General features: G+C 40.2%; 1 protein-coding gene across 1 annotated transcript; it reads left to right on the top strand.

Moving 5' to 3' along the window:
- Positions 1-15,244: 15,244 nt before the first annotated feature.
- Positions 15,245-16,108, top strand: LOC106489030 (probable G-protein coupled receptor 141). Its single transcript, XM_013948145.1, has one exon. The coding sequence runs from the start codon at positions 15,245-15,247 to the stop codon at positions 16,106-16,108; it is 864 nt and encodes a 287-aa protein (XP_013803599.1).
- The last annotated feature ends 1,936 nt before the right edge of the window (positions 16,109-18,044 follow it).

The raw sequence follows: 18,044 nt of genomic DNA, 5'->3' as shown, positions 1-18,044 counted from the left end.
CCAGGTGCTACAAAATCACAGGAGAAAGTAAGAAAGAGCAGCACAGATCGTATCTGCATTCAAAGAAAACTCTTGGCGGACAACCCAGTATCATATTCTTGGGGAGTGGGAGAGCCTCACTCAGCTGGGGGCTGAGTGCAGAGAAAGACGAATGGGGTGAACTCCAAATACATGGAGACAGGCCCCTGAACCTGTTTTTCCTTCTTCTGGTGCAGTTCCCATCTTTTGCTATAGAAGGAGCAGTTGAATCAGTATTTGTTGATGACGGGACATACGTTGACGCATTGGAAACTGGTATTACAAAGCTTCTCTTAATGAGAAATAGTTGGTAAGTTAAATCCAACTTTCAGGAATAAAACTGTGCAGTAAAATGGCCTTCAGAAGGTTGAAAATGAATGGCGTGCAATCTGTATGCATTATGATGATATTGTGAAAGTAGTGATTTCGTAAAAGGATTGGAAATTTTCAGTTCTTTCATGAAATGACTATTTCAGCCATTTATTACATAAATTGACTGAAGATTTCATGGATTTCACAAAATAATGGTCATTTTATTACACCATTGGACTGCCTACTTTATTTGGTCATCACCTGAAATGCCTATTGGTTTCTAGCATTTCATGAAATGACTGTCACTATTGTTGTATTGGGGAGAGTCAGGAATTTTCAGCTCAGTGGAACAAAAAAATTAAAAACAGATGCAAATTTTACAGAGCAGAATTGACCTCAGAAGAGTCTCTGTTATACAAATCAGTGTTTTTTCCATTATTTGTTGTGTATTTATGAACAGGCTGGGAAATATTATGAAGAAAAAAGTTTCATGTGTTGTCTTTTGAGCTAATAATTTCAAAAAACTAGAGATTAGGCATTTTGCATAATACCTGCCCGCTATTTTCTGACATTTTGTGAAATAACTGGAAGTCATTTTGAGAAATGACTGAAGATTTTAGTCATTCTGCAAAATGACTGGTTTCACAATCTGACTGTAGCATACGTCAAAACGTGGTGCAAGAGCAGTTGTACATAAAAGGAGGTAGCTGGATCAGATTTCTCCACTTCCTAAGTAATCAGCCCTGAAGATGCCTCAGGATTTCGAAGCTAAATTCAGAGAAGAACTTTACAAAAAGTATAAGAAATGCTCCAAGTACGTGATCCCACAGGAGGAGTATTATGCAACTATTGCTGAAATAAAGAAGGCAAGGCAGAATCCCAAGGCAAAGTCAAGACATGAATACTATCTGCTTACGAAGTAAGTATGGAAGACCCACTCCTTTTTTTTTTAAACTGTAGGCACACAGATCATTACTTTGCCCCTTTAGATGCACAGCATTTTTATTAATAACCTGTATGCTATTTCCCTCATTTTGGATACGAAATTCTACAGTGTGGAGACACTGAGAAGCTGATTAAGAGGAGGCAGACAAAAGAGGATCTCCCATGTATTACGTGAGCATTGAGGACACATACGATATTATCAAAAAAGCACATATGGCTACTAGCCATGGTGGCCGCGACCATGTCATAAAACACTTGTCGTCTAACTACACAAACGTCACCAGAGATGCTGCTGAGCTCTTCAAATCCTTCTGTGCAGTGTGCCAGAAAAAAAAAAGGGCAACTCTTGGTTAAAAAGGTTGCTGGCCAGTCAGCTCTGAACAAGGAGCACTTAGCAAGGGGGCAAATTGACTTTATCAGTATGCAGTCCATGTCTCTGGGCAGCTTGAAGTGGATAATGGTGTACCAGGATTGCTTCACCAAATTTTATGTTCTCCATCTGCTTACATCAAAAAAAGCAGCTGAGCTGGCTCTACAGCTTCTTGACATCTTTCTCACTTTTGGTGCCCCTGTTGCATTGCAAGGTCATGATGGAACTGAAATCATTACTGAAGTAATACAAGAACTAAAATATTTGTGGCCTCAGCTCAGCTTGGTGCCTGGAAAACCAAGACACCCTCAAAGCCAAGAATTGCTAGAGCATCCAGACAGCAATATTAAGGATATGCTCGTGGAATGGATGGCAGACAATAACTCATGGGATTGGACTATGGGAATTCGCTTTGTGCAGTTCACTAAGAATTCAGCTTACCACTCTGGAATAAACTGTGCACCATATACAGCTCTATTTGGAACAGATCCCAGGTGTGGGCTTACCTTGACCTCTCTTCCATCAGATATCATCAACTGCCTAAAGGTCAAGGAAGACTTGGCCTCTGTGCTGACTGCCCCTGCTGTATCCCCTGTTTCTGTGGGTGACACAGCTCCAGATGACCACACTGGCACTGCTATTGGAACTGAGGCTACAACAGAGCCTGCATCTGAGTCTCTGCCAGCTGAAATTCACCTGTAACCACAGAAATCTCCACCCATGCAGACCTTACAGATATTTAGCCTTTTGCCACCAGAGTCCATGGCCAGAGGATCACCACTAGCTATCCCAGCTTCGGAAGTTGACCTCTGTTTTCACCAGTGAAACTCCTGTAAGCAGGATGAAGGAGCACATGTGGACCAGGCTGGCCAAGTGGAACAAGGCAGGTCGGCATATGAGAAGGCAAAGTGTGGCTGAGCCAACCTTCAGGCAGGCAAGAATGGAGACGACGTGACTGTCTCCCAGGCTGACCAAAGGACTGGCAAACAAGCTGATTCAAATGCTACAAAGCAAAAAGGATGCAACAACAGCCTGTGTCATGATTGCCTCAACTGTGAAAATTGCTCGCTCAGTACTGAAGGGTTTAAAAACAAACCAAAGGAAAAATTACTGTTTTACCTCTCTTACTCAAGCTTACATTCCAAACTTATATTGGTTTTGAGGAATTTAAATCTGCAAATTAATGTATCGAGATATTTTTCCAAAATTAAGTTAAAAAGTGATAAATAATAGTTTACTTATTTAGCAGTATGTAGATCTGGAGGAGGGGAAGAGGAGAGGGAAGGAAGCTGTTGTTTTCTTTGGTGTGAACTAGAACAACCTCAGCCTACCAACACAAAGTCCTGCTTCCCCCCATCAGTGATTACTGTTAAAAGGTAATATCTAATCATGATATTGCTTATGTCACCTTGCCATAATGAAGGAACTAGGAACTGATATCATTTGTTTTTGTACTGAGTTTATCATAAATGTATTTTACTGCATGAATTTAATTTCATTAGGGAACAGAGTTAATTAGTGTAGCTCTTTCTCATTACTAATGTAACCCATATATATGGAGAGTCTCTTCACCTCTGCTGTATCTCCTCTGTATGTGATCTTGTAATAAATAAAGTGGCAATATCCTGTAGCACTACTCTGATATTCATGAATTTGCTCTGTTCAGGGCTGCTGAGGAGCTATTGTACCGTTTCATGCATTTTACCTTCTCTCGGCAATAATTGACCTGGAAACTCAGTCTCAAAAACATGAAGAAAAATAATGATACAAGAGAGTAGAGCTCCCATTCTATCCACCACTATCAGCAGACTGCAAAACCAAACTGATACGTCTTGCACTGAGAAGTATTGTTCAGTCAATTAAGCAGTTTGAAAGGCTGAACCTTTTTTGGTGCTTTAGGAGAGATGGAGTTCTTTGTAATGCAACAGGGGGGTGCAGTGGATAAACAAGTTTGGAAAATAACATGAGCAAACTTTTAACCCCAATGAATGTGAAGTACATGAAGCAGCAAAATTACAAGAACAGATGAAAAACCTGACAAGTGAAATTAGGCACTAAGCAGTTAGTGCACAGACAAATATGTAAAGCCAAGCTGTGTGACAAAAACAAATCTGTAAGAAAAATGTCAGCTGTTCCTTGGCTAAATTCCCCAAACTGGGCAAGATAATAGGTCACTTGTGGGCACATTTAACTATATGAGGGACACAAAAAGGTGGTAGCAGAGGAAAAATACAGCATGTGAAATACATCACCATAACAACAACTTTTACAAAAGTGTGTAGGAGTGTGAAAACACTGCAGTTACTGGTGAACTAAAAATGAGAAAAATAATTATTTTGGTCCAAAGCAGTTTCTTGCCTTTTAATGTCAAGAGGTTTTCTTGCTAGTACAAGAGGTTTGGTGTTTGTTTTTTTTTGTTTGTGTTTTTTTTTTTTTTTTTTTTGCTATTACAGAAAAACCCTGAGCTGATAAAATAACAAGGACAGAATCCTATTCAGCAGATCAGAATGTGTGTATGAGCAAATTGTAATTTAGATACATTACTCAGTGTTCCACATTGATAATTGCTGCAAGTTAGTTACTATATTTAGTAATCATTTTTAGTAACTTGAAACTCCACAAAGCTATAAACACAAAATAAAGACAGGGAAGGGCAACTCACCTCTCTGGTATTAAGATTGGTTAAAATCACAGAATCGTAATAAAAATATGTTGGAAGAGATCTCTTGAGGTCATCTAGTCCTATCCCTTGCTCAAAGCAAGGCTAAACTCAAAGTTAGATGAGGTTGCTCAGGGCCACTTACAGCTATGTTTTGAAAATCTCCAAGGATGGAGAATCCACACACCTTCTCTGGGCTCCTGTCCCAGAGCTGCACCACTCACATGGTGATTTTTTTTCTTTTCTTTTTTTTTGTACATCAGTCAGAACTTCTCTTGCTGCAGCTTGTGACTGTTGCCTCTTGTCCTTTCACTGTGTGTCTCTGAGGGAGTCTTACTCCATCTTATTTATAACCCCTGTTATTTAGAGCAAGACAGCAGTTAGTTCACCTCGTCTCACCCCTTAGCCTTCTCTTTTTCTAACTAAATGAACCCAGTTCCTGCAATCTGCTGGCTATGGTCTTTCTAGCACAGGTCACTATGTCACTGTTGCCCATCATTGCAAGGGCACACTGAAAACCCATGTTCAGCTTTGCCCCACGGTCCTTTTCTGCCGAGCTGCTACCCAGGCAGTCAGTCTCCATCCCATCCTGATGCACAGGATTGTTTTGTCCCAGGCGCAGGACTTTGTATCTGCCTTTGTCAAACTTTATAAGATTCCTGTTGACCCATTCCTCCAGTTTGCTGCGGTCCTTCTGAATGGCAACTCTGTGCTCCAGTGTATTACTGCTCCCCCCAGGCTGGTATTATCCACAAAGTTGCTGAGGGTGCATTCTGCCCTGTTATGCAGGTTGCTGTTGAAGCTGTTGAACAGTGTCACTTCCAGCACTGAGGGACACTACTCATAACTGACTGCCACTTAGTCTTTGCATCACTGACCTTTGAGCCCAGTGGTCCAGCCAAACTAGTTCAGAGCCCTTCTGGCAAGGCTAGCAAGCCTGTTGGCAAAGATGCTCTTGCCTCCCTTTGTCAGGCGGTCCCGTCTCTGCCCATCAGCCTTCCCTTCTCGAAGAGGGATGAAGCTCTGTGGGTGACACCAGTCACATGCATGTGCTGACCCACAGAACGTATCTCCATCTGCCTGGGCCTTTTCGCTTGACCAGAAGGACTGAGAACATCACCCAGGCCCCCATTCCCTTCACCCTAGCTTTCAGAGCTGTGTAGTTGTCTTCAATCAATGTCTGTCTTGGCGGTATCATCGGTGCCCGTGTGGTCAGGCAGCAAAGGGTAGTAGTCTGAAAGCCAGACAAGCCTCAGCTCTTTCCTCTCAATATCTTTGATCTGGGCCCTGGGCAGTCAGCAAACCTCCCAGAATGTCAGGTCTGCCTGGCAGATAGGTGCCCCTGTGCCCTGCAGAAGTCCCCAGCCACTGTTACCCATTGCTTCCTCTTTCTGGCAGCAGGTCTCGTCCATGAACGAGCTATGCCCAGCATGAGTGCCTCCCCCATCAGTACTCCTCCTCTCCTGTTGCGAAGACCCTACATCTGCTTTGCACTCACACATCTGCAGATGGAAAAAAAAGAGCCTCCTTGTTCCTGGAAGTCACAGGCTTCTGACCTCGGCTGTCAGGGCAGTCCCTCCTCTTCGAGCAGAGCCTCTGACCATCTTCTTCTGGCTGGTGTGGTGTTTGGGCTCCTGACCCCGCTGAACCTCTGCAAAGACCCTGTCCATCTTCAGGGAGGGTTCACCTTTTCTGAAGCTCTGCTGTCTGCTCACATCCTCCCACAGCTCCTTCACCTGGCACCTCAGTGACAACACCAGAGCATAGCCCACACAGGAGGCAAACACAGACCTATACAGTCTCTTCAAATGAGTTTTGCACCCTAGAAAGGTTTTTCTTTCCTGGAGTAACCCATACTCCAGGAAAGCTTTCTGAAAAGTTTTCATTTTTGAAAGATCCATATGTTACATTTTCACAATATTTCAACTGTTTGCTTCAAAATTGCATTTTTCTTTTCAAAGTTAAGCCATATTTTTAAAAAGGGAGTAAGAATAGCATTCTATTGCCCCAAATTGTAACTTTTTACTTCTGATTGGACAAATATTTTGTATTGCAGTGCCTTATTTTAGGAAATAAAATTGAGTTTTGATCTGACCTTAGTTTTATTCAAACTGTTAAGCATGCAAAGCAAAAAATCCCCAAGGTTCAAACAGGAAAAATCTATGTTATTTAGATAAATTTAAATCAGGAGGATTTTCAAAGTATGGGTAGGATTTAACAAGCAACTTCAAAATCAACTAATTTTTAGCTTCGTATAGGTGACAAACAAAGGTTTGAAAATCATGCTTAAAATTGTGCATGGTAAAAGAGGAAAGAAGTGAGAGAATTAATTGCCTCTTTCTGTGTCCTCATTTGGACTGAAGGACCTAGTCCCTGGATTTATTTTTGAGAGGTTGCAGCTTCTGATGCAAAGGAACATAACTTTGAATTTTTAGATGAATTAGGCTCTCATCTTTACAGATAAATATAATATTTTTAAAGATTCTTATTATTTCCACTACAATTATTTCAGTTATTCTGTACATTGAAAATATACAACTGAAACACATAAATCTATGTATGTTTTGAAATCTCTAAGTGAACTCCCTCCCTGATTTACATCTGCACTTTAGATCAAATTATTTGTCATATTTAAGGCAGCTCTTTCTCTGCCAGATTTAAGTACAATAAATCTCCAAAAAGGTCAGGATTTGTTTAGAGGAAAAGTATGACTTCTTGCAGAGAAAACCTTCCTCATGCACTTATTTCTTATTATGACTGAATAGCTGCTGAAAGGATGTCACATGGAGTTGGTATATGTAACTGAATGTTACTCAGATTATGGAAAATTGTTCTGCCTTGTTTCCTTATGCAAGTGTGTGCAGCCGCAGCCATCCTGTAACCAAAACACTTTGAGAAACAACCCTGTGGCTTGGGTCAGTGACAACCCTGGGGAAAACGGCCAACTGTCCCTTCATCCTTGGAAGGCAGCTATAGGGGATGCTGCAACCAGTATCATTTAAAAGGCACTCATAAGAACAGGGAAGGGATCTCTGTTTGAGAAGGAATTTGTAGTGATAGGGCAGAGAAATGCTTATGGTGTTTTTTGGCTTTTATTTATATTAAAGGTATACAGGAAACATATCTAAAAGCATTGTGGTTTACAAAACGTGACTTGACTTGAGCCAGTCCTATGATCCCCTGTTAAGTAAAATCCCTTCTTTTTCCTCACAGGTATTTAAAATGGGAGTGGAGCAAGGACTTTGGGCCATGTCAAATATTTCATGGTCCAGATGACTGCATTTCCCTGCAGAAAAGTTTGTGCTCTCTGAGGTCCTGGAGGTCCATATAAACAGCCAACTGACAAGTCTATCACTATGCAATAGTAGATTAGTCAGGCAGGTTTGCAAGGATGTTGGTAACCCACCAGCTACTATTAAAGAACTGCTTAAAGGAACAGCAGCTTCTCCTTTTGATTCTTGCCAGAATGCATATTTACCCTGTGGCTGAACCTCCATATGACTGCTAACACAGAAGCCTTTTCAGAGTTGCAGCTATTTAATGTGGGTGCTCTCAAATCCTGCCTCTGCTGTATATGGGCATAAAAGAGAGAAGGTTCTCAATTCCTTTCAATTGCTTGACTGAGCAACATCAATCTTATTTTTCTTAGTTGTGCTAGTAAAGTTTATTTTTATTTATTTTTTCTTTTTTTAAATTGACCAGTGTTTTTTGGTTCTTTTATTTAATACTAACAACTTTTCTACCTTCATTCCTGGGCCTTCTCCTTGGGGCTGAGCATTCCTCTCAGTCTCTAAACATCTTGTGGTTTCTCTGATTGGGTTCAAGAATTATGGTGCTTCTGACAGTCTATTCTCTTCATCCATGAGCCTCAGTCATTCCCTCTGTTCTTTGCAAAAGGAGTGCATCACTAGCAAGTGTTGTATTTGTACTGGGTTGCACTTGACTTGAGACTCTTCCTGGATCTGGGGTTGCTCCCTTACCAAATTTTCGGATGAAGAGCAGCAGAGTCTTAATCCCTGCTCCACCGTATTTGCTCAGAGACTTTCAAGCCACAGGCAGAGACAGGAGAGGCATGCTGAAGCTCAGAAACACTGGCCTCCTGGTAACCCCAGTGTGCTTCAGTGGAAAGTGGCAAAAAAGCCCCCACAGCAGAGCTCCCTCCACCCCCAAAGGCAGGGAAATGTGTAATCCTAAAAGACTCTCTTCTACTTTTAGAGGCAGCCTCCTCGTATCTCTCTGAAGCAGCCACCACTGGCACCTACAGCAGGACAATATTTGGAATGGAGGGATCTGATTATTGCTCTAGACTCCCTTTCTCCATTTCTCTCTTCAGTTGGCAACAGCTGCATTAAGATATTCAAGCTTCAAGCTTGTGGCGTTTTGTACTAATTTGAGTTTTAGTATTTCAAAAAATGATTGGTAGTTGAGTACAAGATTTTATAAAGTAACCTCATGTTTCACGTACAGAAATAATTTCCTCCTTGTGTCTTTTGCATTAACAAAGACTTCCCTCATCCTTCACTTCCAAGAACTGCCGGTGGTTGAAAGAAAAGCAATTTAGTTAATAACTTCATTTTAAACATTCCCTTCCATCCCGTTCTCTCTTTATACAATCTATTTTTGTTACAATGGAAAGATAAATCCAACAGGACTCTGCTAAATGGTTCATTTGGAATCTATCATATATTTCACTTTCACAGAGTTAGCTTAAAGTATGATAATTAGCTGCACGGCCCATCTATGCTTTAGGGTAGGAATGTTCTTACAATTACAGTAATTGCTCAAATCCTTGAACTGACAAAACAGAGAAACAGTGAAAGCAATTGAACGCATTAATGTAGACAGTTTGGTGGTACTTAGGTTCCTGCTAATTTTAGTACAAAAGCAGTTTGATTGGTTGCACATATTCTCTTTACCATGTGTTGAGAGTATGGGGTATAAACAGACATACGGCATGGCATACATTTTATTTTGTTCCTGCAAACAGCATGCATAATGAAATCTCAGAGCTTCCCTGATTTGTAAAAAATGCAACAGAAGTGACATTGTTCTTTCACCTTGCAAAAGTTGAATGTGGCCAAATTATTTAGGCAATAGGTATAACATATTTAATATCTAACATCATATAGTGAGAAAAAAGCCTTTCAGAGTTGCTTTAGGAGATGCTCTCACATAACGGTTGCTCACATATACAGCAAATAGGAAACCTGGGTAAGACTTAAATATGCATACAGTCTGCTTTATGATTCAAAGGTGTTTCCTCTTAAATGCCTTTTTTGTGTCCTGTAAAGAAATACCTTTTTGTAAGGAAGTGGTTTGATCATTGCTTGCCCTTATCATGGCGCTAGAAGGAACAGAACTGCCAGGACATAAGTCAAAACAGCAGACGTAATCACTGTTGGTGATTAAACCACCAAATGAGTTTGCAATCTCCTCCTGAAAAGAGGAAGAGCTGGATGCTTCAAAGTCAAAAGAAACCTGAGGCCTAGGAGAGTGTAATCACAGAGGCCCCAACAGAGATACTATTTGCTTGGCAACTTTGACAATCTTTTCTTAAATCACTGGGTGTCCAGATCGAATGATGCCAATGATAACTGTGATTAGAATATAAAATGACACGTCTGCCTTAAGAAATGTATGTGTCTGCCGGAGCTACTGGACTAACCGTGGAAGATGGAATGGCTAGCACATAGGTTCATTTCTGTTTGCTACTGGCATCTCTGAAGAGAAGAGGAGGAATACTTTAAATAATGAGGATCTTCTTTTAAGACCTTCCAGATTATTCTTATCCGCACAATGCTTTGTTTCCTAAATCACTTCTACCCCCAAACATTGCAGAACTTCTTTTTTTTCTGTTGTATTTTCCTCTTCAAATTGTGGCCATGCTGCCTAGTGGACTTAGGCACTCTGAGGGTGAAAGACTCCACTGCACAAATAGCCTCAACTTTAGAGGTCCTTCTGCTTGTGGATTTGCCTCACTTTAGGTTTTTCAAACCTCCTGGTCCTGTCTTTTTTTTCAGGGACTAAAAAAAAGCATCTTCTGTGGTGGAATCCAGTAACTGAAGATTCAAATTTCAAACTCAGCCTTGCTTCTCTGGGCTAAACTTATTTTGAAATCCTACAGGAAATTAAATAGGAGAAGACTGGTAGCCTGCATCATAAACTTAGTATTCAAATTTCTACTTACCAGTAGGAACTCAAAAATTTTCTAGTTTCACAATCAATCCAGTTTCACCTACTGAAAACAGCATGAAATATTACCACTGTATACTGGAGATGTTCTAGGTCTCCTGTCATGTACTGATTTTTAATTTTTTTATATCTCAGAATTCTCACTATCTCAAAATTCTCACCATTTTCCTTCAAAAGGCAAGTCATAGCCTGCTTGTGATATACCCTGCCAAATTTCTCTATAGAAATCCCTGATATACTATTTCTAGTTATCTACGACATAACATCTACTTTCGAAGCATATTAAATAGGTACAACTGAGGCAACTATACATTATTATTTATAATAAACAGAGAAGCCAGACAGCCTCTTCCACCATGACAAACAAAGAATAAGAAACCTCTCAGCAAATTCGCAACTGAATAGATTAAAGATTAGACTGAGCATCTCAAATCTCCTGCTAGCCTTGTTGCCCATTTACTGACTGAAATTGTTTTTTTCTTCACGCTCATGGATGGGTTGGTTTTGCAAGTTAAAGGGATTATCTGGCAGGGTCACCAACCATGAAGTATGACTAGCTTGTTTTCCAGTACCTGTGCCTCATGTGTATCAGAGTGGGACTGCAAGAACCACAGGCAATCACAGAAAAGGCAGTAAGGTGAAACTTAATGCAAGTACTCCCTATCTTGCTGTTGTTTACAACTTGTGTTTATATGTAGCTTAGTTTCCAGGGCTAACTGACTAGCAATATTTAATGCTAATAAACTATTGTAATTCTGAGTAGTTAGGACCCTAGGTTGGAAAGAGCTAAAACTGAAAACCTATGCAGTAACAGAAGTGTAGTTGTGTCACAGCTCCTAGACAGAAAGAAGTTCTTGAGATTGTATGTGAATCCAATGTTGCTGTTATACTTATTGGTAAACATATCATTTTCTTATGTAGTGACACAGAAAACAGGGGAAATCTGCGGAGATGAAATAAAATTAAGAACTTTAAAGAATTCTGCTGTGGATCTAGCCACTGCTTAAAGGAACTTCTCTACACCTACGCATGAGCACACTCAGTAACACTTCCATAAAGACTCATCCAATCTCGAAACATCCAGCAAGTCTTGTTCCTCTTCTCTCAACTCTTGCTTCCTCTTCTGTATCATTTTCTCTGATTAACAGAAAAAATAGAGAGAATTTAACCCTTCTTTCCCCTTCTCTGTCTTCTCTGTTTTCACCAATGTTGAATCACATATGTCCAGTAGTTTCTTCCCCTAAAATCTATTTGTGGTGCTCCTCTTAAACTGGATCTCTGATGTGATATGCATTTCCCCTTCAACCTTTATTCTCACCACTGGTCCAGGTAATCTATTGCACTGAGGAAATCAGAAACAGAGGCAAGATCTGAAAGTTCATTTGAACAGCCTGAAATGACTCAGTTTCCTCTTTTACTCACATAGGAGGCTGACCTAGAATTTAAGACCTAGGTTACAGAGTTGAACGATTTTTTCAAACAGAAGTATGTGAAGATGAAAGTTTAACAGATGCTGAACAGTTTCAATGTGCAACCTTCAAGGAACATGTCAAGGACAAAGTGACAGAGAGGTCAGAAACATCAATTTAGAAGTTCAGTTTCTGGCACCCAGGAGTTCTGACATCAGTCAAAGGTGCTCTCCCAAGGTCACAAGAGAACTTTCTACGCAACACCTTTGCAAGCTTTTTGGAATCACTGTACATCCAAAGAGCTCAGCTGAACAGGTAAGAGAGAGCGTGCTAGGCTCTTGATCTCATATGTGGCTTTGGCTCTGGAGTGCTGGTTGTCACATAGCAGCTATTTGAGGAACCTAATCTCTTCATGTGTCTTCTACATTATTATTTGGTGGTCCAGACTTTGTGGATCACTTCAGGCCTTGTGGACTGAGCATAAGACATTCCCCTGCTTTATTCAAAGGCTGTGGATATAATTTCATGGTCACTTTAACCCATTGAAAGCATGGGCATCTGACACTCAGGTGGTTCCCACCCTACCCTCCTATATGTTTCTGCAGATCCAGCTGATCATTTTGTCATCCAAACACCACTGCTAACATGTCATGCAGCAGCCTGTCCTTAAGTGGGATTAAAGTGATGCTGGATCCACACTTGGTGAGTGCCATTATTCACATAGCTGCTTTCCTTCAATGCTCTGTCTGCCGGAGCTTTGGCAATTACATGTTTTTCTTAACCCCAGCCCAAGAGTGTATACAGTCACCAAGATGGGCTTCTCTCCTGTTATGAATCTTGGTCTAGATGAACTTATAACCGCTTCCTCAAAACTTTCAGAGCTTATCCTGAGGATATCTTGCAGATTGCTCTCTCCATGTTCTTGCTCATACTGAAAAACCTTTCTGTTACTTTGACTTTTAGCACCCTTAGTTTTTCAAGTCTTCATATTTATTTACTCCTAATAGGTCTGCTTTCATATCTTGTTCTTCCTAATGACTGTACTTAATAGTAGGAGAGAAGCCTCTCAAAGGGAACCTCCAAGAGCAATACTAGTTTGACCCCACCAGGAAACTGTTATTTTGTAACCGCTCACAAAACCTCGCACATTGTTCATTCTTATTTGTTCTTCGAGCACTGACATCTCTGACTGTGATCTAGAACTCAAACTGAAAGATAAACTGGGCTAGCTTTCTTTCTGTTTCCTGTCTAATCAAGAGACTGCTATTTTTACTGTCCCTAGAAGAGCCCTGACTATTGAATCACCATTACTTTCAGACAGCTATGTTATAGCAACACTATGGGTCGGGGTCTGCCCTCATGCCTGTGGTTCACACATATTCTTCAAGCATCACTGGTCTCTGTCTGTTTTGTTTAACAGTAGGCACTCTAAATCTCTTTTAGTGTTAGAGCGAAGTCTCTTGTTAACTCTACTAAACATGCACTAAAAGTGCACGTAGGATGAAAATTCCCCTGCTCAGTTGTGTATTTCTTCACTTACTTGCTTAGCGGCAAAATCCAGTAACTTGTAACAGTGGTATAGCTTAGGAAATCACTGCCAGTCTGAACTTTAAGACTGACCAAGCTGTGGGCAGCTGTAGGCCTGCCAGGAAGGTTTATCCTACATGTCCATGGACAGTGTTGATCTCTGACAGCTCAGCAGCCCTCCAGCAGTTCTTTCTGCATGAACAGCAAAGTAGTGTTTGATTTGAACGTATGTGATCACTATCTCTGTGTGAAGCAAAAAAGGCTTGTGTCTTCCTGTAAATGGTCTGAGAAAACCCTCAACTGTTCTCAGGCAAACAATAACACCAATATCTCTTTCTCACACTGACAGTATATGTCATACTATGGATGCATGAAATGGCAAAGAAGAGGGGGAAAAAAACACAAAAATAAGAGATTATAAGGTAAAATTTATTTTAAATATACTATTTCCATAAATAGTGAAAAAACATAATCTTTTTCTGAGTAATATCATCAGGGAATTTCCAAAACCTGCTAAAATTGTTGCTACCTAGTGCTGTAATTATGCTGTTTATAACAACAGAAAAAATTGTATGTACTTAAAGTCACTTTGAAATCTAGTAACATACAGTGGAAAGGGAATTTGTTTTAAGACCAGAAGGACATCTTATTAAAGCTTGTAAAACTTGTCTTACAGCCAAGTTGCTAGGGAGGCAAATTTTTCTTGCCTTCCCCAGGAATATTAGGCAGGTATATAAATTTAACCACTTAAATTTTTCTATGCATACGAAACATATGTTTTAAAATGGAGCAAATATAAAGGTTTAGATCAGTCTTGGATGCAGCACTCCAATGGTTTTCTAAAGATGCTTTGACTGATGCTTCATAAATAAGAAGTTTCTCTGAAAATGTTTTGCACATAGAGTCAATAAACAGGATAAACACACTTAAAGGTCCTTTGATACTGATACTGATACTGGAAGTGTGCTTTGTAAATATTTTATAGATGCGTACAACAGAGTTAAGAATTGCCAATTAAAACTAGATTATTGATTTCAAACTTCAGAAGAATCAGAGACAGAAGACTCCCTTTCTAAGAGACCATTTCTCAGCTGTTATTTTGTTCTGTTGAAACTATTTGTAAGGTGAGGACAGATTTCATTAGCAAAGTATGCATATACTCTGCATGCTGTCACCATATCCTTGTGTGCAAACAGAAACCTGTGTGCAAGCCCAAACAACTGAGCAATCCACTGTTTGCCTTTTCTCTAAATATGAATGCAGCTGTACATTGCTATGTTCTATGAATCTTGAAACTGAAATCTGTTGCTGCCTCACGGCTGTCCTGCAGTCATCCAACACGATGCTAAAAAGGTGGCTCAGGTCTCTTCATAAGTTATTCACAGCTAATACATGAAACCTCTTTACATTCCAGCATTTTTCCCACTTTCAATTTTAGCTTTGTAACATGGGTGCAAATTTGTATAATTTATGAACAGATCGTGTCTTGACTATTCCAAAGGCCAAATCTAGAGGTAAATAATTAGAAAAGAACTCTGGAATGCAGTTTAGTATATGAAAAAATCATTCATAATTTTATACGATACGGTTTTAATACCAAAATGCAGTTTATTGCTGTCATATATAGTATGCCAACTTTTATAAGACTATATACCACATAGGATAACGCTGTTTCAAATGCAATTCAGTAAATGTCACTTCATCAGTCTGGGATATTCCATAATTAACAATAAAGGAAGCAAAGACATCATGTCTATTTTAAAAATTCCCATTCTTCATTTTCAGTAACCTTCAAAAGAGGAGATTAGGAAGATGCCTAACACCAGCTTAACACAACAGACTCATCCCTTGAATGAAACAGCGCTGGAAGCCTCTGAGAGACTCCGCTCCGTCCTGATAGCACTGTACAGCATTGACCTGGCTGGAGGCACTCTTGGGGTCATCGTGATGTCGCATCACTTGTTTCAAAGGAGATCGCAATCTGTGATGACAATTATCATCATCAGCCTCCTGGTGCTGCACACCCTCCTGCTATTTAGCATTCCCTTCCGCCTCAGCTATTACATTTTACGTGAGTGGAAATTCGGGAAGTTTGCCTGCAAGCTAGTAAGCGCCATGATCTATCTCCACATGTACACCACCTTCGCTTTTTACATTGCTATCATCATAATACGCCTCTTCCGACTAGAGTTTAAGAAGTGCTACACTACAACTTGGGTGACTGCTGTCTGGCTGCTGGGAGCACTGGTGATCTCACCTGTTTTTCTCTCTTACTACGGCACCTCTAAAGCATATGATTCCTCTGAATGCTTTCAGTTCCACCAGGAGCTACAGGAGACACCCATAGTGATAGTAAACTATTGCTTAGTTGGAATTTTGGTGGTGATTTGCACTGTACTCACCACAATCCAGTTATCTGTGATCTATAGACTGGCTGTGAAATATTGGCCTGACATCTACTCCCATGTTGAATTCAGGGCTCAAGCAAAGAGTTTCTTCTTTATCTTGGTAACATTAGTATGCTTTATGCCTCATCATGTTTTCAGAATATATTACATCCAAAACTCCAGCCAGGATAAAGACCATAAACTAATCCCATACAATGAAATTTTTTTAGCTTTAACAACAATGTGCTGCTTGGATATGTTGTGCTTCATAGCAGGAATAGCCCATTGAATTGTGAACTACTAGGAAATCCAGTTGTAGTGTGTCGATACTGGCTCTTGGCAGAAACAAAACCGTCAGGATTTTACTGAGCTAGGGAGACTGCTGAGTTTTCAGCATGGCTATATAGGATTGTAGTTTCTCTGGGTTTTGCAGTCTTGTAAGATATATCTTTCTGAATTTACTGTTTTTTATCTTCTCTCTTGAAGGTAGATGCATCAGTCTTACTGTGTCTAAGTGTCATGTCCTGAAGCTCATTAAGATTTTCCTCAGCTCTCCCTCTCTCTCTAATGGTTCTGGCACAAGTATCCATCCCTTTCTCTTTTTTCTCAAAGTGTCTCAGTTACAACAACCCACTGTGCCCAATAAATGGTCTACTCTGAAGGTTTAACAATTTCTTCTGACATTTGTGATACTGATGACAGAGGGGAAAAAAGGTGTTTTCCTCTATAGGATTTGTACTAGTGATTTTAGATAACAAGGCTGGAAACAGGGTATAAATGAAATAGTTTAATAGAAGCCTTCTTTTCTTCACCTGTACAAACTATATATTAAATGAAATGAAAACATGTAAATCTCACTACTTCACCTTTACTTGCCTCATTTCAAAAAAGCAACAAGCTCATTGAATTGTGGTAATTAAACATTTAGAGTGAAAGAGAGCTGAACAGGCCATGAGTTTCAAAACTTCTGTCTTAAGTGACTCTCCCACCAGGACTGGACCTACTGCTGTTAATCCTTAGGCCCATAGTAGCCTACAAAAAAGAAGTTACTGTGATCCCCTGCTCATGATAACTGGAGCTGGATTCAGGATTGAGGGATCTGATCCTTCACTGAAGGAACAACTACCCTTTGTAAGAGGGAAATATTTTATCAGCCTTCAAAAAAAAGCCTTTGAGCAGAAAATCTCTTTGATGTCTGCTCACTTTCAGTTGCCTTGTTGATTTATTGTCAGATGCCATATTTTTTCAATTTACAGATATAACAAAGCAAAACTAGAATAAATTAGCTGAACTCTGTTTAATCAGTTCAGCATATGCTTATGCATGTGTATACAAATTCATGCTGGAGTGTATGTTTCCTCCACTAGATAGATTATATTCTTTGTGACCTTGAAAAGTGGAATGAAATAATTGATAGTCTTGTTCCCTCAGGAACTGCATCTGTTCTGGGAATCTCTGTTTTATCTTTATTTTCATAGTAAAAGTTATTTTCATGATTGAATTCTGCATGTTCTGCTCAGTGGAGAAGGCCTCTAATCCTACTGTCTATGGCCCCACTGTCATTTTCTGCATCCCAACAGCTTGAGACCAGATTGCTCCCAACCCAAACTCCGAGGAGTCCCACAGGGAAGTGCTCCCCCCTCCATAGCCCCTTTGTAGTCACGATTTGTAGTCTGTCAGTCTTTGCTTCAAGAGTGCTATGCTACTTGGATTTAAAAAGGCCAAAAGTTGATTTGAGAGAGTTAAAAGAGCTACACCTATCAAGTAATGCTAGTGATGCTCAGATTGATGGCATTTCTTCAAACAAAAGAGACTATGTCTACCTTGCCAATCCTGAATAAACATTTTTGCCTTTAATCATTTCCTAACCCTGCTTGTGCAAAAGCTCCCAGGGGTTACAGGATCCTTTCTGCCTCTTTTTAAAAGCGGGAGGTGTACAGGGGAGCTTCAGCAAGTCCTTCAGGCTCCTGAAAATTCTGGCCTTAGGGCTTCCCCCAGGCTTACCAGGTCCACTGCTGTTCATACAGTACTGTCTTCTCAGTCTGTGATTTTCCAAGCAGTAGTCAGAGATACAATACCATACAATAGAGATAAAGTGCAAAAGGCCAGATTCCGAAATGAGTGAATAGTTCCCAAACCAGTGGCTTTTTAAATTCCATCTCTGTACAGGCAGGACACAATATACTTAGCTGGTAAGAGCCCCTAGAGGTGAAAAAGCTTAAATA

This window comes from Apteryx mantelli, chromosome 2 (assembly GCF_036417845.1).
Source record: "Apteryx mantelli isolate bAptMan1 chromosome 2, bAptMan1.hap1, whole genome shotgun sequence".
NCBI classification, from domain to species: Eukaryota; Metazoa; Chordata; class Aves; order Apterygiformes; family Apterygidae; genus Apteryx; species Apteryx mantelli.
This window is presented reverse-complemented; position numbering and strand designations above follow the sequence as displayed.